The sequence below is a fragment of the Aethalodelphis obliquidens genome, unplaced genomic scaffold, assembly GCF_003676395.1.
Source record: "Aethalodelphis obliquidens isolate GAN/ISIS:26980383/991018 unplaced genomic scaffold, ASM367639v1 scaffold25, whole genome shotgun sequence".
In the NCBI taxonomy this organism is placed as follows: Eukaryota; Metazoa; Chordata; class Mammalia; order Artiodactyla; family Delphinidae; genus Aethalodelphis; species Aethalodelphis obliquidens.
The window spans coordinates 29,138,779-29,159,411 of NW_020837969.1; the positions used below are offsets into that span (position 1 = coordinate 29,138,779).

Consider the following 20,633-nt stretch of genomic DNA (forward strand, 5'->3'; position numbering starts at 1 on the left):
CAAACCCATAACAATTAAGAAAATGGTAATAGGAACATACATATCGATAATTACCTTAAACGTGAATGGATTAAATGCTCCAACCAAAAGACACAGGCTCGCTGAATGGATACAAAAACAAGACCCATATATATGCTGTCTACAAGAGACCCACTTCAGACCTACGGACACATGCAGACTGAAAGTGAGGGAATGGAAAAAGATATCCCATGCAAATGGAAATCAAAAGAAAGCTGGAGTAGCAATACTCATATCAGATAAAATAGACTTTAAACTAAAAAATGTTACAAGAGACAAGGAAGGACACTACATAATGATCAAGGGACAATCCAAGAAGAAGATAAAACAATTATAAATACATATGCACCCAACATAGGAGCACCTGAGTACATAAGGCAACTGCTAACAGCTATAAAAGAGGAAATCCACAGTAACACAATAATAGTGGAGGACTTTAACACCTCACTTACACCAATGGACAGATCATCCAAACAGAAAATTAATAGGAAACACAAGCTTTAAATGACACAATAGACCAGATAGATTTAATTGATATTTATAGGACATTCCATCCAAAAACAACAGGTTACACTTTTTTCTCAAGTGCACATGGAACATTCTCCAGGATAGATCACATCTTGGGTCACAAATCAAGCCTCAGTAAATTTAAGAAAATGGAAATCATATCAAGCATCTTTTCCAACCATGACGCTATGAGATAATAAATCAATTACAGGGAAAAAAACGTAAAAAATACAAACACATGGAGGCTAGACAATACATTACTAAATAACCAAGAGATAACTGAAGAAATCAAAGAGGAAATCAAAAAATACCTAGAGACAAATAGATAACAAAAACACGACGATCCAAAACCTATGGGATGCAGCAGAAGCAGTTCTAAGAGGGAAGTTTATATCAATACAAGCCTACCTCAAGAAACAAGAAAAATCTCAAGTAAACAATCTAACCTTACACCTAAAGGAACTAGAGAAAGAAGAAGAAACAAAACCCAAAGTTAGTAGAAGGAAAGAAATCATAAAGATCAGAGCAAAAATAAATGAAATAGAAACAAATAGAAACAAATAATAGAAACAAACAAAAAATAGAAACAAAGAAATAGCAAAGATCAATAAAACTAAAAGCTGCTTCTTTGAGAAGATAAACAAAATTGATAAAACTTTAGCCAGGCTCATCAAGAAAAAGAGGGAGAGGACTCAAATCAATAAAATTAGAAATGAGAAAGGAGAAGTTACAACAGACACCGCAAAAATACAAAGCATCCTAAGAGACTACTACAAGCAACTCTATGCCAATAATGGACAACCTGGAAGAAATGGACAAATGCTAAAAAAGGCATAACCTTCCAAGACTGAACCAGGAAGAAAAAGAAAATATGAACTGACCAATCACAAGTAATGAAATTGAAACTAATTAAAAATCTTCCAGGGCTTCCTGGTGGCGCAGTGGTTAAATATCCGCCTGCCAATGCAGGGGACACGGGTTCAAGCCCTGGTCCTGGAAGATCCCACATGCCGCAGAGCAACTAAGCCTGTGTGCCACAACTACTGAGTCTGTGCTCTAGAGTCCTTGAGCCACAACTACTGAGCCCGTGTGCTGCAACTACTGAAGCCTGCATGCCTAGAGCCCGTGTTCCAAAACAAGGGAAGCCACCGCAATGAGAAGCCCGTGCACTGCAATGAAGAGTAGATCCTGCCCACCACAACTAGAGAAAGCTCGCAAGCAGCAGCGAAGACCCAACGCACCCAAAAATAAATAAATAAATAAATAATTTTAAAAAAATCTTCCAACAAACAAAAGTCCAGGACCAAATGGCTTCACAGGTGAATTTTATCAAACATTTAGAGAAGAGCTAACACCCATCCTTCCCAAATTCTTCCAAAAAATTGCAGAGGAAGGAACACTCCCAAACTCATTCTATGAGACCACCATTGCCCTGATACCAAAACCAGAGAAAGATACTACAAAAAAAGATGACAGACCAATATCACTGATGAATATAGATGCAAAAATCCTCAACAAAATACTAGCAAACAGAATCCAACAACACATTAAAAGAATCATACACCGTGATCAAGTGAGATTTATCCCAGGGATGCAAGGATTCTTCAATATACGCAAATCAATCAATGTGATACACCATATTAACAAATTGAAGAATAAAAACCATATGATCTTCTCAATAGATACAGAAAAAGCTTTTGACAAAATTCAACACCAACTTATGATAAAAACTCTATAGAAAGTGGGCATAAAGGGAACCTACCTCAACATAATAAAGGCCATATATGACAAACCCACAGCAAACATCATTCTCAATGGTGGAAAACTGAAAGCATTTCCTCTAAGATCAGGAACAAGACAAGGGTGTCCACTCTTGCCACTATTATTCAACATAGTTTTGGAAGTCCTAGCCACGGCAATCAGAGAAGAAAAAGAAATAAAAGAAATACAAATTGGAAAAGAAGAAGTAAAACTGTCACTGTTTGCAGATAACATTATACTATACATAGAGAATCCTAAAGATGCCACCAGAAAACTACTAGAGCTAATCAATGAATTTGGTAAAGTTGCAGGATACAAAATTAATGCACAGAAATCTCTTGCATTCCTATACACTAACACCAAAAATCAGAAAGAGAAATTAAGGAAACAATCCCATTCACCATTGCAACAAAAAGAATAAAATACCTAGGAATAAACCTACCTAGGGAGACAAAAGACCTGTACTCAGAAAACTATAAGACACTGATGAAAGAAATCAAAGATGACACAAACAGATGGAGAGAAATACCATGTTCTTTGATTGGAAGAATCAATATTGTGAAAATAACTATACTACCCAAAGCAATCTACAGATTCAGTGCAATCCCTATCAAATTACCAGTGGCATCTTTTACAAAACTAGAACAAAAAATCTTAAAATTTGTATGGAGACACAAAAGACCCCGAATAGCCAAAGCAGTCTTGAGGGAAAAAAACGGAGCTGGAAGAATCAGACCCACTAACTTCGGACTATACTACAAAGCTACAGTAATCAAGACAATATGATACTGGCACAAAAACAGAAATATAGATCAGTGGAAGAGGATAGAAACCCCAGAGATAAACCCATTCACCTATGGTCAACTAAACTATGACAAAGGAGGCAAGGATGTACAATGGAGAAAAGACAGCCTCTTCAATAAGTGGTGCTGGGAAAACTGGACAGCTACATGTAAAAGAATGAAATTAGAACACTCCCTAAATTGGGCGATTGGGATTGACATGTATACACTGATGTGTATAAAATTGATGACTAATAAGAACATGCTGTATAAAAAAGTTAATAAAATTAAATTTAAAAAAAACATTCCCTAACACCATACATGAAAATAAACTCAAAATGGATTAGAGACCTAAATGTAAGTCCAGACACTATAAAACTCTTAGAGGAAAATATAGGAAGAACACTCTTTGACATAAATCACAGCAAGATCTTTTTTGATCCACCTCCTAGAGTAATGGAAATAAAAACAAAAATTAACAAATGGGACCTAATGAAACTTAGAAGCTTTTGCAAAGCAAAGGAAACTACAAACAAGACGAAAAGACAACCCTCAGAATGGGAGAAAATATTTGCAAACGAATCAACAGATAAAAGATTAATCTCCAAAATATATAAACAGTTCATGCAGCTCAATATTTAAAAAAACAACCCAATCCAAAAATGGGCAGAAGACCTAAATAGACATTTCTCCAAAGAAGACATACAGATGGCCAAGAAGCACATGAAAAGCTGCTCAACATCACTAATTATTAGAGAAATGCAAATCAAAACTACAATGAGGTATCACCTCACACCAGTTAGAATGGACATCATCAGAAAATCTACAAACAACAAATGCTGGAGAGGGTGTGGAGAAAAGGGAACCCTCTTGCACTGTTGGTCGGAATGTAAATTGATACAGCCACTATGGAGAACAGTATGGAGGTTCCTTAAAAAACTAAAAATAGAATTACCATAAGACCCAGCAATCCCACTACTGGGCACATACCCTGAGAAAACCATAACTCAAATAGAGTCATGTACTACAATGTTCATTGAAGCTCTATTTACAATAGCCAGGACATGGAAGCAACCTAAGTGTCCATTGACAGATGAATGGATAAAGAAGATGTGGTACATATATACAATGGAATATTACTCAGCCGTAAAAAGGAATGAAATTGGGGCATTTGTAGAGACATGGATGGATCTAGAGACTGTCATACAGACTGAACTAAGTCAGAAACAGAAAAAGAAACATCGTATATTAACGCATATATGTGGTGCCTAGAAAAATGGTACAGATGAATCGGTTTGCAGGGCAGAAATAGAGACACAGATGTAGAGAACAAACACATGGACACCAAGGGGGAAAGTGGAGAGGGGGTTGGTGGTGCTGGGATGAATTGGGAGATTGGGATTGACATGTATACACTGATATGTATATAATAGATAACTAGTAAGAACCTGCTATATAAAAAAATAAATTAAAATTCAAAGCAAAAAAAAAGATTACTTAGAGATAATGGAGATAAATCTAAAATACAGTCAGCTAAAAGAGTTGAAAATAGATGCCTCTGCGAAAGCAGAAATGGGGGAAAAGGTAGTGGACTGCCTTCTGTTTTCATAAAAAACCTTATAATACTTGTTATTTCTTTAAGCCATGCATATGTATAACTTCTGTTTTTAAAAGAATATAAGTTTCCTGATGGCAGGGACAAAAAAAAAAAAAGGATGGAGCAGCCCCTGGGTCGCGGGGGGAGGTCCTAGAAGAACAGATCACAGACCCCAAGGAGCCCTGGAGCCAGATGGGAAGCCAGGTCATGATGGGCACGGCCGCCCCAGCCCAACAGAAGAGCCCCTCCCTCCATGCCCTGACGAGAGGCCTTCTGGGTCCTGATCCACCTGGGAGACCCGGAGCAAGAGAGACGCAACCGTCCTGAGCTCAGAGCAGCCAGGCAGCTCACCGCGGGGCTTCAGGGGCTGGCCAGGGAGAGGCAGGGGCAGAAGGCGCACCCTCACCCCTCCCAGCCTCCCTCCGACTCCCTCCAGTGACAGAGGCCTGTCGTCTCCCAGCCTCCCTCCCGGCCTGGCCGAGGCCTGATTATCCTCTGGGCAGCTTAGCCACTACCTCCTCAGAGGCCTGTCCTGATCGCCAGTGGACACTAAGGGCCTTCCACCCCCATTATTCCCCCTAGCGGCCCCCTTCCCTTCACGGCTCTCATCACGGTGTGTCATTATAGACTCATCTGTGTCCTGCTTTGTTCCATCCCGGCCTCTCCTGCTGGACTATCAACTCCATGACCCAGCAAGCTGGACCCCCAGCCCCGAGCACAGTGATGGGCCGAACTCTTGATTCGTTCCCCAGATCTGATCCTTCCTGAGTCCTCTCCAGCCTCCTTAGTGGGGATTCCATTCCCACAGCCCAAGCCACACACCTAGGGGTCATTCTGGACAAATTTTTCTCACCCCGCTCTCTGTGTCAGGGATCCCGCCGGACTCACTTTCCACCCACATCCAGGACCCAGCCTCCCCTGCTCCCCTTTCACCTCCTCGTCCACTGCACTGTCGCACTGGCCTCGGACGTGGTCTCCCAGTCGCCGTGCTCCTCCCGCCAGAATCATCCTCCACCCAGGAGGCAGAGAGGAGATGTAGAAGTCCAATTCAGATCGGACCACTTCTCTTTTCAAACCCTCTAGGCTTCTCTTCTCATTCAGAATAAAATCCACATCCTTCCTGTGGTCTTCAGTACCCAACATGATCTGGACACGAGGTCAGGGGTACTGTGGGGACACCGCCCTCTTTCTCTCCCTCTCGCTCCCTGTGCTGCAGCCACGCTGGTCCCTGACTCTTCCTTGACTGACCACAGATGGCGCTCTCCCACGGTGCTGCCACTTGCCATGACCTCGGCGTGGAGTGTTCTGTCCCCCAAAATCCATGGGCCTGTTCCCTCATTCCTTCGGAATTCTTCTCCAAGAGCCCCTGCTCAGAGAGGTCTTCCCCATCATTCTTTTGTTTTTTATTGAAGTATAGTTGATGTACAATATTATATAAGTTACAGGTGTACAATATAGTAATTCGCAATTTTTAAAGGTTACACTCCATTTAGAGTTATTATAAAATAGTGGCTATATTCCCTATGTTGTACAATATATCCTTGTGGGTTATTTTATACATAATTGTACCTCTTACTCCCCTACCCCTGTATTGTCCCTCCCCCCTTCCCTCTCCCCACTGGTAACCACTAGTTTGTTCTTTATATCTGTGAGTCTGCGTCTTTTTTGTTATAGTCACTAGTTTGTTTAATTTTTTAGGTTCCACATATAAGTGATATCACACAGTATTTGTCTTTCTCTGACTTATTTCACTTAGTGTACTACCCTCCAAGCCCATCTATGCTGTTGCAAATGGCAAAACTTTATTCTTTTTTATGGCTGAGTAGTATTCCATTGTGTGTGTGTGTGTGTGTGTGTGTGTGTCTATGTGTGTCTGTGTGTGTGCACAACAGCTTCTTTATCCATTCATCTGTTGATAGACACTTAGGTTGCTTTCATCCTCCCATCATTCTTTGTTCCCTTACCCTGTTTAATTTTGCTTCATTTGTCTTATCCCCACCCACTAGATGATACATATTTATTGATTTATTTACATATTATCTGGTTCCCTCTGCTATAACGTTAGCTCCATGAGACCACAAACTTTACCTTCTATGCACTGACTGCTGTATCTTCAGTGCCCAAAACAGTATCGGGCACATAGTAGATGCCCAATAAATGTTGTTTAAATAAGTAAGATCTCAGGAACACTTTGTTGAACAAATTAATTAAATGTCTCTTCTATTTGTTGGGCACTAAAACTGGCTGGGAATCATAGAAATAAGGAAAATAACAGCCTCTTCTGGGATCTTCCATCCTAGTGGAAGACTCAAATATGTAAACAGTGAACTATAACACAGGACAAAACTAAGCAGGTATCAATAACAAAACAGCAGCAGGCCCTACTAACATTTCCTGAGTATGTGACTGTGTCAGGCTGGAGTGTTTTCTGACTCCAATCAACTCTCCAATTCTCCAGCACCTACTGGGCGTCCTATAATTTAATTTGCTTTTGACACCGACTGCCCGGCACAGACCACGCAAGCTAAGGGCTCAGTCCCACAAGACTGCCTCCACTTCAGATGCCATTTACGAGTCCGGGGTCACCGTCCTGGCTTTAAATCAGAGATTTCCATGACCCCCTCTTCAAGTTCGATACTTTGCTAGAACGGTTCACAGAACTCAGGAAAACACTCTATTCACATTTGCTGGTTCATTATAAAGGATACAACTAAGGAACAGCCAGATGGAAGTGATGCATAGGACAGGCTATGGGGAGAAGGGGCGTGGAGCGTCCGTGCCCATCCTGGGCGTGCCACTGTCCCAGCACCGTGACTGTTCAGCACCCCGGAAGCTCTCTGAATCTCAGCGTTCAAGAGTTTTTATAAAGTTGAATCTCCAGTTCCCCCATCCTGTTCCCAGAGGCCAGCGGGTGGGGCTGAGACTGCCAACCCTGGAATCACTAGGTCTTTCTGGTGACCAGCCCCCATCCTGAGGCTAAGAGTACCACCCTCATGAGCAGAAACTCCGGTGTGTCCCAGAGAGGCTCCAGATGAAGAACAGAAGATACTCCTGTCATTCAGGAATTGCAAAGGGTTTTAGGAGCTGGGGGTCAGGAACAAAGACCAAATATATTTTTATAGTATACCACACAGGCACCATTGACATATAGCTGGCATCATCATCACAGTCCTCCGAAGTAAATATTCTTTTTTTATCCCCATTTCACAGATGAGAAAACTGAGGCCTGGGTAAATTAAGTGAGTTGCCCAGAGTCACGTGATCCATAAAATGGAGAGCCCAGGATTTGAAACTTCAGAGTCTCATGCTGTTAGGCACGGCACTCCTAGTGCAGGAGGTTATCCATCACTTGGGCGAATGTGAGCAGATGTCACTTAAAGGGGAAGTCATATTTTCATGGAGACAGAGATTATGACGCCCTCCTATGAGAGCATCTAAAGTATACACAGGTACCCCGTATGGGGTGGAGTCTGATCTCCAAAGGGCAGCCCTTGCAGGTCCAAATATTTTTCTTGGTAGCTTCCCACAATTCCTATTCATTCCTTCCGGTTGAGGCATGAGCATTTCTCTGCCCTGAACGCCCAGTGTGACTGTTCCAACAGGACAGGCAGCTTAGCATAGTCCCCACAGGGAGGAGAGGACAGAGAACTCAGAGGACCGCCCAGGAGAGCCATGGGGGTGGGGGGAGGTGGGAGAAAGGGGTGGGGTTCACAGGTTCTGTGCCTCCGTGTCCTTCTAATGTAAAAGAGCTCTGGAGGGCTGTCCCGTTTGCATGATCGATCCAATTATGAGCCATGAGCTCATCCACTGTTACCCTGGGTCTGTGTTAGGATCCTGCCTCTGGAAGATGAGAAGGCACAGAGGGAGCCGGGAAACCTGATAATTAAATGTGAACATCCCCGGGATGGGGGGCACCCTGACAGCCAGGAGAAGAGACCAGGGCCTGGAGCTGGGCAGCGTTAGCTACTGCCGGCTCTGATTCTATACGTGTTTATAGTCTCTCATAGTCTTTCGAGAGAGACTATTTTCTTCTATAGCCGAGGAATGGAACTCCTTGGAAAGCTTTTGCCTTCCTTGACTCTGCTAGAAGAATTAGGGCTGGGGGGTCCTCTTTCTACCACCAGCTATGGTTTGGGGGTGGACGTCTGTAAAGGTTCAGCTCAGAGAGGGCCAGGGAATCAAAATGAGAAAACCTCAAGGGGAAGTGAGGGAATTTCTTGGGGTGATTATTGAGAGACCCCTCCTCCCCTAGAAATTATAGAGCACGGCAGTTAAAACCGGACTCTGGAATCCGGAATTCCTGGTTCAAATCCTGGTGCCACCACTTCTGAGCTGTGTATCCTTGGGCAAATTACTCTTAAGGTGCCTCTTCCCCTCTTGTCTGTTAAAACAGCCATCCTCACCCTGTTGTGAGGACAAAATGAGCTCATTCTTGTAAAACATAGTCACAAGTGCCCAGCAGGCAACAAGCGCTCAGTAGACGCTGGCTGTCCTGTTGTGCAGGCTGTCCTGTGCTAACTCTGCCCTGCTCTGGGAGCAGAGGGAGGGGACACCAACCGTGGCCCCATTTTCCACTCTCAGCTGCCCCCAGTGGAGGGTCTGGTCAATCGTGGGATAAGAGGCCGCAGCCACTCCTTGACAAAGGGGAATGGATCAACTTTGAAGTTGGAGGCGAGACAGACATTGGCAGCTAACACCCAGCAAAGGCCAACTTCTTTAGAGACAGCATAACGGTTGTGAGTCCCCCCCCCACCCCCGGGCCCTTAAGGGGACAATTATGGTCTAGTAGAGTCAGGTCGGTTACACTTCTGTGCGAGATTGGGCTAAAGCTTTTGGGAAGCCCCCCTCCCTTGCTTCAGGCAGGATTAATTCAGCCTGTCCCTATATCGTGGTACCTTATCCATAATTCAACGAAGAGTTTATCACAGGCGATCAGGGCCAGGGTCAAGCTTCCTAACCAGATGTCGTGAGGGTGGGAATTAAGCCTGAGTCATCCTTCTATTGCAAACAAACTTCAAAACGTGTAGCCACTTATTCATTCCACCCTGCACCTCTGAGAACAGATAACCAGGAAGGATTTTTATGCGAAAAGTTTTGAGTGACTCAGACAAGAGAGCATTTTAAAAGGAGTCGGAGGAAAAGTTCCCAGCCCTGTCTCTTGATCTCTCAGCGATTTGGTTTCCTCATCCATGTTTGTAAAATGGGCAAGTAACCCCTGCTCCACTCACCTTCCTGGATGGGTATAGAGACCAAAAGTGACGACCAGCAGGACGGGACAGTGTTTTGTAAATGTCTCCACCACGCACCTCATTCCCACCTGTGGGGAAGCATCGCCTCATTAAATGTCATTTGGCCTTGATTCAGCCTCAGAGAGCCGGTGTTTCAGTGGAATTCCTTTCCGTACTTAGAGTGTCTTCGTTTAGCAAAAAAGAAATGACGGGGAAGCTGTGTGACCCAGGCCAGAGGCCTCCTCTTCTCTTGTCTTTGAGAACTTCCCTGGCCTGTGAACAGGATGGTTGGGTGGCAGACTGGCCTGTGGGCCGCAGCTCTGTGAGGACCCTTACTAGGAATGCAGGCCCAGCCCCTGTGCCCGCCCTGAGGAGGGCTGCTGCTGGGGGAGGCCGGTCCCCTTCTTCCTTCTTCCATTTGCAATCACTATTTATTTATCTTTGAAAAGTGAAGGAACCAGAGCCTGCAACTGGGAGAGACTTGTGGAGCCAGGAGAAGCCAGCGTCTGGGCTCAGTGTCTGCCGCCCACACAAGGGAAAGAAGCATTCCCAGAAAAGGGGGGGGGGGGGACCCGGCTGAAAGGCCACCGTGCTGGAAAAGGTGCCACACACCCCAGCAGGGCCAAAGGCACAGAAAAAGGTGGCAGTCACCGGAGGGACGACTTTGGTGGCCCAGTGAAGGATGGGGAACAAGAGCCCTGCCCAGGGATCCCTCAACCCGGGCAGCCTGTGTCTCCACAGCAAACGTGCTGTGGCATTAAGCGGCAGAAAAGGCCGCCTTCATGGGCAAATTGGGGAAGCAGATACACTGGGCCACACTTCACTGTTCCCTCTGTCCCCAGCCCGGTTCCCAACTTGCATTGCAGCCCATCTAAGACCCAAGGCAGTTTTCATCCCCATCCGAGTGCCCCCCATCACTCACTCATTCTCAGGCCACAACTTGCAGGCAGGCAGGGCCTCATTTTGACCCCCGAGATTAGATACCCCAGGATGTTAGGGGCTGTGTCCTTTGTCAGCGCTGCCGAGAACGGGCCCTCCTGACTCAGCGCTGTGCTCCTTCCACACCCAGCGGGAATCCCTGCTTTTCCCTCTGTGTTCCCCTCATTCCCACCTCCCATCACACACACACACACGGATGTGGAAAAGGTAGGCAGCCAGATCTGGAAGGCCTGCCTCGGCCTTTGACCCCTCCTTGGCCGAATGACATGCTTCCCCCGCTGGGCGAGGTCACCCAGAGGGTCTGAGCCTCCTTAGCCTCCGCCTTGTCTCCTGCAGTGGCTGGAGCAGGGCTGTGAGAGTGAGCCCCGGCTTCCAGACTGGCCCATCAGGTCAGGGGGTCAAGGGAAGCCGAGTCTCAGCAGCCTCAGAGCGGTGAACGAAGTTCAATACAAAACATGGGCATCTCTGGCCAAGCCCGCGGGTCAATGAAAGCCCCAGAAGCATCGGGAGGTGCAGGCTGGACGGCACGAGTGAGGGAGGGTTTTGTGGAAAGTGATGGCGGTTGGCCTTGAGGTCTGAGGTGGGTTATGGAGAGGAAGATTCCTGGGTGGGGGGAGAGAGGCGCGAGGGAGAAGTCTAGGCTCAGGGCGGGTGCAGGGGACACGCGGGGCCTCCAGCCGGCTGGCCCGCTCTTACTCCGAGGAGGGCAGCGGCCTGGCTGCGCATCGGGAGGCGCTAGGGCCTCGCGGACGGACGAGCTGGAGAGGGGAGGGCGCCCTCTCGGGAGGGCGGGCGGGGGCTGGCGGCGGCGGGAGCGGCGCCGAGCCGAGTTGCCTCCATCCATGGCACGGAGCGGCGGCGGCGGCAGGAGCCCGGCTCGATCCGCTAGGTCACAGCCCCGCGCAGAGCGAGCAGACGACGAGGAGCGGCCCGGCCTCAACCGGCCCGGGAGCACCACGCAGACAGTCGGGCCGCGCCGCCGGGGCCCGCCCGCGCTGCGCTGACAGCCGCGCCCGCGTCCTCCCCGCCGGGGCACTCGCCGGACATGCCCCCGGGGCGCGGCGGCGGGGACCCCGGGGCTTGCCTCCGCCCAGGGCCCCCCGCTCCGCCCTCGAGCGCCCCGGGCCCCCGCTGAGCACGCCTCTCGCACGCCCGGATCCCTCCGGCCGGCGCGCAGACGGGCCCCAGCGCTGTCGGTCCCCGCGGGGCGATGGGCTGATGGGCGCCGCGGGACGCAGGATGCGGTGGGCGCCCGCGCGCCTGCTGCTGCCGCTGCTGCAGTGGCTGCTGCTTTTGGCGCCCGAGATCCGCGGCGCGCCCGGCTGCCCGGTCCCTATCCGCAGCTGCAAGTGCTCAGGGGAGCGGCCCAAGGGGCTAAGCGGCGGCGCCCCCAGCCCGGCGCGCAGGAGGGTGGTGTGCGGCGGCGGGGACCTCCCGGAGCCTCCGGAGCCCGGCCTTCTGCCTAACAGCACCGTTACCCTGTAAGTATCCTACTTGGCCGGCCCGGCTCGAGCCCCGACGAGGGGACGAAAGGAGACCAGACGGGAGGGGTGGGAAATGGGGGACAGAGTCGATGTGCCACTTCAGACTCTAGGACAGGCCCGAGTCCAGAAGCCGAAAAGGGAGGCTTGAAGAGAAGTAAGGGAAAGATTAGGGCTCCAGGGGTGTGGAGGGAGGAAGGAGCATTGGGGGGCGGGGGCGCCCCAAAGTGAGGCACCGCGGGCGCCCACTCACCTGCACAGGTGACAGGGAATGCGCGCTGGCGGGACGCCCGCGCCCCTTGGGTTTCTAGCCAGGGCTGGTGTTGCGGACCTGCGGGGGGTGGGATGGGGGGAAGGCTCAGGGAAGACCGACGCCCGCGGCCCAGTAGATGGCTGTGGTCGTTACCACCGCGGACGCGTCCCTGGCCGCACTGGAGGAGTCTCCCGGCTTCATCCCGCCGGCCTGGCTCCTCCAGGTGGGGGCGCCCCATCGGGGCCGGGAGCCTGCCAGCCCCGCTTGCAGCCCGTCTCTCTAGCGCTGGCGGGAGGGTGGGCTCGAAAAAGTCTGTCCTTGGGGTGCAGGCACTTCTGGTGTGAATGAGACCCCGGCGTCCCGATTCCCACTAGGACCCCTCTCCCGCCGTGCGCATCTGTGAATTGAGCTCTGCTCTGGATCCTGCATCCCTCCCTCTTCCTCCCCTCCTCGGATATAAAGACGAACTTTGGCTGTTTCTCGATTGACTTCTTCGCGAAAAGAGTGCGGAGAAAGAAACCTGGCTGAGGGGAAGGAGGCTGCCTCGCAGCCTCCTTCCGTCATACCCTTTCCCTCCTCGAGCCCGGGCCTTATTAAGTCCTCACTTCGCTGGCAACCAGCGCGGCCCGTTGCGCCCGCAACCCGACCCCAAGCCTCCTCGATGGGGGTCCGAAGTCCCCGCAACTGCAGGAGAATTAGCGACCCCTCCCCACCGCAGAGATTTCCTGCGCAGACCACGTGCTTGGAGCTCCACGCACGCTGTGGACTGGAGGGTCGGGCCCTGGCGGCAGCCCCTTCCTTTCCTGTCCTGGATCCAGCCTCCAAGCCGCTTCCCCTTCCCTGTCCTCCTGACCCCAGCGGCGAACGTTTCCCCACGGCCCCTTGCCCAGAGTTGGAGCTGGCTCACAGTCTATCCGATTGTGTCCAGAACAATACAGTAACGCCTCTGGTTGGGTGAGTTCAGAGGCTGCCCGCTTCCTGACAGGACACGACTGGTCAGCCTCTGACGTTGTCCGCCTGGCCTGCATTTTCCCCAGCTGGGGTGGGTGTGTGCATGTGTGCATTAGGGGGGTGGAAGCGTTGTCTCTGCTCTCTCCCACGTCCCAGCAGCTCAGGGATACAGCCATGGCCTGGGAAGGCAGCTGTGGCAGCTGCTTCAGGTCCCTCTGAGTGTCCACTGGGGTTGAAGTGTCCAGACAGGCCTGGGCATTCCCCAGCCCACTCAGTTCTGGAGGAGAAAAATGCCTGCTGTGTGGGATGGCTGGGCTGGTGTCTGTGTGAGTCCCCGCTGGGCCACAGTCATTCAGTTCTGAGAGGAGCGTGTGTGCCCTGGATCCTGCAGCAGAGCTCACACTCCTGTGCTGGGGTTAGGGAATCCTAACATACTGACGGCAGAAAGAAGGGAAAACATTAAAAGGTGGTTTTGCAGTACATTTTAGAATGATTTGGTAACTAATGCTTTCCAGCCACGGCTAATTCCCATCGACGCCACTCCAGGGAGAGAGCGGGGCCAACTCTTGGCGAGAATATATCAGGACAGGGTGGCAGCCAGCAGGACTGCTAGCTCACCTTCCCATCCCAAACCATCCCCAGAGGAAGGGCCCTTCTTTCGTCCCAGACCACTGACCTACCTGGCTTAAGATACCTTCCAAAAGAACAGCCCCCCCCCGCCCCCGCAGCCTGGCTGGACATCTCCGCAGGAACAACAGACAGGGCAGGTCAGGCCGGAGCAACCCCCGAGAGCCCGCTGGCCCATCAGCCGGGGGTGTGACTGAAAGCAGCCACAGACCTATGCCTTAGGCACCCCCCCCACAGGCTCCACCTAATCCCCGTCCTGACTACAGCCCCTCCCCCAAGCTGGCTTCTGAAGGAAGAAGAGCGCAAGTTCTTCTTCAGCAGAAGTTCGGCAGGGATCCTCTTCTGGGGGCTCAGTTCCCCCAGCAAACCCACCCCTACCCAGCAAGCATCTCGAGGGAAGAAGGAAAAGACGGGCTGGGAAGGGGCTTCTGCCGCTCCAGCCCAGCAGCAAAGAGAGGCTATGAGCACAAAAACCTTCACACTCTCCCAAACTCCTCCTCCTTCCTCGTTTATTTATTTATTCTTTTTCCAAATGTCCCCTTTCCCCTTTCTGCCCATCACCTGGTGCAAACAACAGGACTTGAGCCAATAGTCTTTGCGTTATTGCTTTCCCCTCCCTCCGCCTCCCCTGTTTTCCTCCAGAATGGACCACCATCTCCCAGTCCCCTCCACACACCACCCTGCCCACGTGGGTCCTGGGGGAGTAGGGGGAGAGTCAGGCCTCTGCTTTGGGAAGCTGACTGTTCAGGCAGGGAAAGTGCTAGATAAGGTGCCTGTCTGCAGAGAGCCTCCGTCTCTGCTCAGAAAGCCTCCAAGCCGTTGAGGGCAAGCCTGTGGACAGCCCTGTGCACCTCACGGAAAACCCTTCCACCTCCACTCGGTTATCTCGGCTTCTGCCCTCTGGTTTTGTAGACTGCAGGCCCCCTCTCCCCACGCTTGGCTTTTTTTTTTCTTTCTTTCTTTCCTCTAATGGATTTTCATTCGCGGTTTTCCAGGAAAGCTGAACTCTTGGCTTCCTTCCTGATCCGCCTGCCCCACCCCAGCCCCCATTCTCAAGGCCTAGTGCACAGGGCAGCTGTGGGCACGTCCTGTCCAGAGCAGGAGCCTTTATGGGCCTTCCCTGAGGGACAGGGTCTCATGGGCAGCGGGGTGGAGGTGGCTTAGCACAGGGAGAACCCGGCTGGAGGAGGGAGACGCAGACCACTGTCAACGGCCCCACCCCACCCCCCACCCCCCTGCCCGCCCTGGCAGCAGCTGACGGGCCTGCCCTCTGGTTCTGGGCTCTGGGAGTTCAAGTGAGGGGGATACTAAGGAATTCCAGGAAAGGGCTGATAATGGATGACTCTAGAAGGAAACCTCCTATGAGGACCTCCCAGGACATCTGAGCAGGCCCTCGGAGGATACCAGGCAGTGTCATAAATTCCTGGGCCCCTGGGCCGAAAGGGGCCTTAGAGATGCCCCTAAATCAGCGTCTGACAGCTGAGCAAACTGAGGCCAGATGGGGAGAGGGCCACGTCTTGCCAAGAGTCACACAGCTTAGCGGACGCCAGCGTCAGGATTAGCTGGTTGGATTCGTTTAGTTTTCCTCTCAGGTGAGAGACTCACTGTTCACCTAGCTGGACTTGGGACCCAATGGCCACAAAGCCTGCTTTAAAAAAACCTGGTTCCTTCCCAGCAGGACCCAGGCCCTTTTGACCTGGGAACATTCCAAGGCTGGGTGGAGAGAGGGGCGGGCATGGGACAGTCCCTGGTCCAGATTCTCCCAGGGCCTGCAAACCCTCATCCCCTCAGCCTCCCATCTGGGGGAGCTGCCCACCATGTAGGCTGCCCCATAGGGGAGAAGGGGCAGTTTCCACACAGATGTGCCTAGCGGAGGCCGGGGCCCTTTGCTCGGAGTTTGGTGGTCTTTGGGAGCCCCGGGGGAGGGGGAGGGGAGGGGAGGGAGGGGAGGCCCCTTCCCAGCCCCATCCCCCGTGCTTAGCCCAGCAGTTCTTGAGCACAGACGTCCCTCTGGACCTCCAGCTCTGGACTGGGCCCACCTCTCAGTGCCCCACATCCCAGCCCCCGGGGTCCACTTAGGGGGAGTTTGGGGCAAAGTGTGCCAACCGCCTGCACAGAGCGCGAGCGGAGGGAGATGGTGGCTGGAGGGGCGGGCCGCGCGGCCTCCCCACCCCCTTCCCTTCCACCCTCTTTCCCCCATATGGTTCTCATAAGGTCTGGGCTCAGAGACAGCAGCCAGAGGAAGTGGCAGTGTACAGAGAGCTTTTGTGCCGGAGCGGAGGGGGAGGGGGAGGGAGCGAGGAGAAAGAAGGAAAGGAGGGAAGAAGCTGGAGACTCCAACACACTCTCCCTTACCCTCCCCATGGTGCCGGGGGAGGGGCGGGGGGGGGTCTCAGCTGCAGCGCCCCCATGTGGGCTCCCGGCCCCCCGCTGGTCTGAAGGGAGGGACTCAGAAGGAATCTCCCCGACTACCTACTGGAGGAGTTGGAGGCCACCAGCCCAGGTTCCAGGATTCATCAGCCCCTTCCTGGAGGTGTTAGGAACCCTGCCCTGAGGGCTGCCCCTTGTGCAGGACGTCGGGGCCCAGGGTCCCAGCTCAGGAGAGCACCGGGCAGAGAGCAGAGCCCTCCGTGCTTCACTGGTTGAGTCCTTCTTGCACCAGAGAGACTGGACCTATAATTCAGGCCCCCAGTGGGACCAGGACCCAGAATGGGTTATTTGGCCTGAATTTTTCAGAACCCATGCAAGAACCCAGCCACTCCTGACCCCTAAGGAAGTCCCTTCCTGCCGCCTACTGTGATCACCCCTCTGGGTTAAGGTTGGGAGGGATGCAATCCCTAGTCATGGTGAGTCTGTGAATTTCCCCCAAAGGCATGGGCAAACCGGTGTAATTTGAACCTCACCGTAAATTGACCCTTAAATTTGGGGTCATGTTTTTAAAGGGAGCGAGGGTTCCTAAGTTTATGTCACATGGGAGTCATTGGGATAAGAACTCTTTCCTGAAGGAGAAAGAGTTCCAGCCACCTCTGAGTTGATCTCTGCCCTTCCATTCAGTGAGCTTTCCTTGCCAAAGCCCAGAGAGGGGAGGTGAGTTCCCCCGTGCCACGCAGCTTGGACCAGGACCCCTCACTCCCCCATCACCCTGAGGTAGAGCCTTCACCCCCGTGGGACCAGACAGAGAAGAGGGGAGGGGAGAGGAGGGAAATGGCCCTGGGCTGAGGAACCAGAAGGAAAATCCGGTTAACTGCTAGGAAGGGGCTGTTCAGAGGGGCTGTTTATTTTCATTCCCCCAGCCCAGCCGCTCCGTTCTATTTAGAGCTCAGACACTGACAGGACAAAGCTGCCTCCTCCCCTTCCTCCCTCCTCCGGGGGGCCCCCCATCCTTCCCAAACTCCAGAACATTCCTTTGCTTTTAGAACTGGGTGATGGGGGTGGGAGAGCTGAGACACTGTGGAGTGTAGCTAACGCGGCAGCCTCCCAGGACCCAGCTTTCCCAGCCCTGGGAGTGGGGAGAGGTGGGCTTGGGGAGCCGGGCTGGGGGAGCAAAGGGTGAGTAAAATGGATGGGACCAGGTGAGGGGCAGGGGACCAATCTGTCACGGAGTAGCAGGGAACCGGCCTCAGAGAGCGGCCCAGGAGGGAGTTCCAGCCTGAGCTTGAGGGGCCAGACGTCTCCCAGCTGGAAAGCAAAGGGGAGGTCGAAGCTCCCTCCTCCCTGTGTCCTCTCCCGGCCCCCCCTCCCCCAGGGCGCTTTGCCTGCTGGGAACTGTGTGTTGGAGCAGAAACTCTAGACTTCAGGAGACTCGGCATCCAGGATGGGAAAAGCCATCAAACATACGGAGTGGGAATCTTCGGTCCAGACCCTTCTTTTACCGAGAAGAAAACCCCCAGAGAGGGGCTGACTTGCTCAAGGTCACACAGCTCCTAGCCGGACCCGAGGGCTCCTGCTCCGGGTCAGCCCGGTCCCACACTGACCAATCAGAGCCGTCCTCCCTGGGGACAGGGCAGGGACATAACCAATCCGCTTCCCTCACGTGGATAGTGAGCCGGGGAAAGGGGCGCCACCCGCGACGATACGTGTGTACTTAGGGGACCACTAAGTACAAAATCACTTCACAGAGGATTTGGTGGGAAGTGGAGGCAGGAAAAAATGCCTCCCGACTTGGGAAAAGCGTGGGTCCTGGACCAACCCCACCTTCCCTGGAGCTCTGCCCCTTCAGACAGCCACCCACCCATTCTGCCAGTGCCTGTTGTGAGGTGAGAGAGCTGGCCTTGGACCTCAAGGGCCTTGCAGTCTCACCATGGAGACTGGATACAGGCTCACCAAGCAGGACAGGAGCCTCCAGGCTCCCAAGGAAAACGTCTGGGCTGGAAGGATTAAAGGACTAATTTATACTTAGGTGTAAATGACTGATGACAGACAGATCCTTTCAGGTTTATGTGTATGTTTAAAGAAACCTACTTTCTTCACCTGAAAGCTTGGCTCCCCAGTGGTGAGATTTTAGGCTGTGAGGGCACGAAGTGCTTAAGGTGGATTGCAAGTAATTTCCCAGCTTCCTCAAGCCCCGGGGACACACGCACGCAAACAGTCCACCCAGTGTGACGCATCTCCCTTCACCTTCCACGAGTGGGAGATGGTGAACACCAGGTCTCATTTGTGGTTGTAGTACTGATGTGTTCCATAAGGCCGAGCACACAGTAGGTGTTCACGTAGGATTGAAGACCAAGTGAATGGATGCCCAGGGTGAACGATTAAAGCAGAATCAGTTCCAGTGCTGGGGGCCCTCAAATCCCCACCAAGCCCACCGACCACCCACCATGAACACCAGTAGGTTACTCCTTCCCATCCCCGCCCCAATTTCTTGGTTTCTGCCTAGTGACCATCAGGACGCTGTGACCTTGCAGAGAGGGTAGAGAAAAGGACCGAAGGAAGGCCCATGTGTAGGAGCCCTTGCAAAATAGTTTTCCCTCTTGACCTTGACCTCAGGCCCTGCCTGGACAGCCCGTCTTCAAGGCTGAGGTCAGAAGCTGTCTCAGGATATGGCTCTCTAAAGTCTGGGGAAAAGATGTCCCACATGGGTGCCCTCCTAACCAGAGGGAGGCTGACAGACAGGCTTCCAGCCAAGGGAGGGATGGCAGGAGGTGTGGAGGTGCTGTGTGTCCTCTCCAGCGTCTATGTCCCCTGCAGGCAGGCTCGGTACACATGAAGGGCAACCTTTAGCCTGAGGTGTGTGTCAAAGCAGGGCCTGTTTGGAGGTCCCACTGTCCTATCAGTCAGGCCAAACTGCATCCACAAGCTTTATGAAGCAGAACAGTTATTGCTAATTGGCAGAACATGACATTTGGTAGTTCTATAGCTAAGCCTTCATTAATTTATGTTTGTAGCATTTATATTTCAGTGGTGATTTTTTTTTTTTTTTAGGTTTCAGATGCCCTTGTGGGCCCTGGAAATGCTCCAAGGCCCCGGGTACTGTGCCTGCGGGCGGGGCTGGGAGTACAGTTTCACCTTGATGGTGCAGCTGGTAATGGGCCTGAGGCCCTTTTGGTGTTAGCAAGCAGACCCCCCTCCTCCCCTCACTGATGGGCTCCTGAAGACACTGCCAAGGTGCCAGCAGCAGGTGCTGGAGACGGGTCCCTCCCAGCCCAGAGGGCCCTGGCAGTGGCCTAAATTCCGGGCTCAGAATTCCTGGAGAGCACGGGGCCATAGTGTCCAGGCCTGTGGTCCTTGCCTCTCTGTGCTGGGGTGGGCTGGGGGGTCGGTGAGGGGCTGACATGTATGACTCTCCCCGCACATGTGAGAACCCTTTTGTTCGGGCAGGTGCTGGCCCCGTGCCCAATGGGGCGGTGCCCACGTGACCCCTATAGGGTCAGCTTTGATGTCGGACTGGGATCTGGCGAGCGTCTGTGGCTGCCCAGAGGCCACAGGGCCTCTGCAGACGCCAGCCACTCGCTCCCGTGGCCTCCAGCCTCATTAGTGGTAACTGTTTGCTGCTCTTCCCTAAAATAGGACCCGAGCCGGGAGAGAGTTCTGGAATGGACTCAGTGTGCCCCCTCTCCTTGGCCAGATTTCAGATTCTGGGGTAGAGAACAGGGGCCCCCAGGGACTGGCCCCCCTTCCTGTGAAAATGTGATGTTGGGTGGTAGACGCGGGAGGGAGGGAGAAGCCGAGGATGCTGGGTTGGGCGGGCCTGGGGTCTGAGGGATGGGAGGCATGGCTGGGAAGCAAACCCACCTGGCAGACGCCCTGTGCTGGTGCTGGGGGGAGGCCAGTGGGGCTGAGGCTCTCTGGGCGGGCTTGGGAGGCGATTAGGAGGGGGCAGAGACTGGCGTTGTGTCTGCGACTCTGGACAGAAGCATGGGGCTGCCCTGCCTGTTTTCCTCCCATGAGAGCCTAGCATGGCGGGAACATTTTTCTTCCTGTTAGATGAGTGTGTGTGTGTTTGTGTGTGTGTGTGTGTGTGTGTGTGTGTGTGTGTGTGTGTGTGTGTGT

The 20,633-nt window shown here is 52.2% G+C and overlaps 1 protein-coding gene across 1 annotated transcript in view; it reads left to right on the plus strand.

Annotated features, from left to right (window-relative positions):
* Window positions 1–11,659: 11,659 nt before the first annotated feature.
* ADGRA2 (adhesion G protein-coupled receptor A2) overlaps window positions 11,660–20,633 on the plus strand; it is a 34,353-nt gene continuing 25,379 nt past the window's right edge. Inside the window, 1 exon segment of the mRNA XM_027122825.1 lies at window positions 11,660–12,313. Within this exon segment, the coding sequence (XP_026978626.1) occupies window positions 12,051–12,313 (263 nt within the window). The 5' untranslated portion in view covers window positions 11,660–12,050.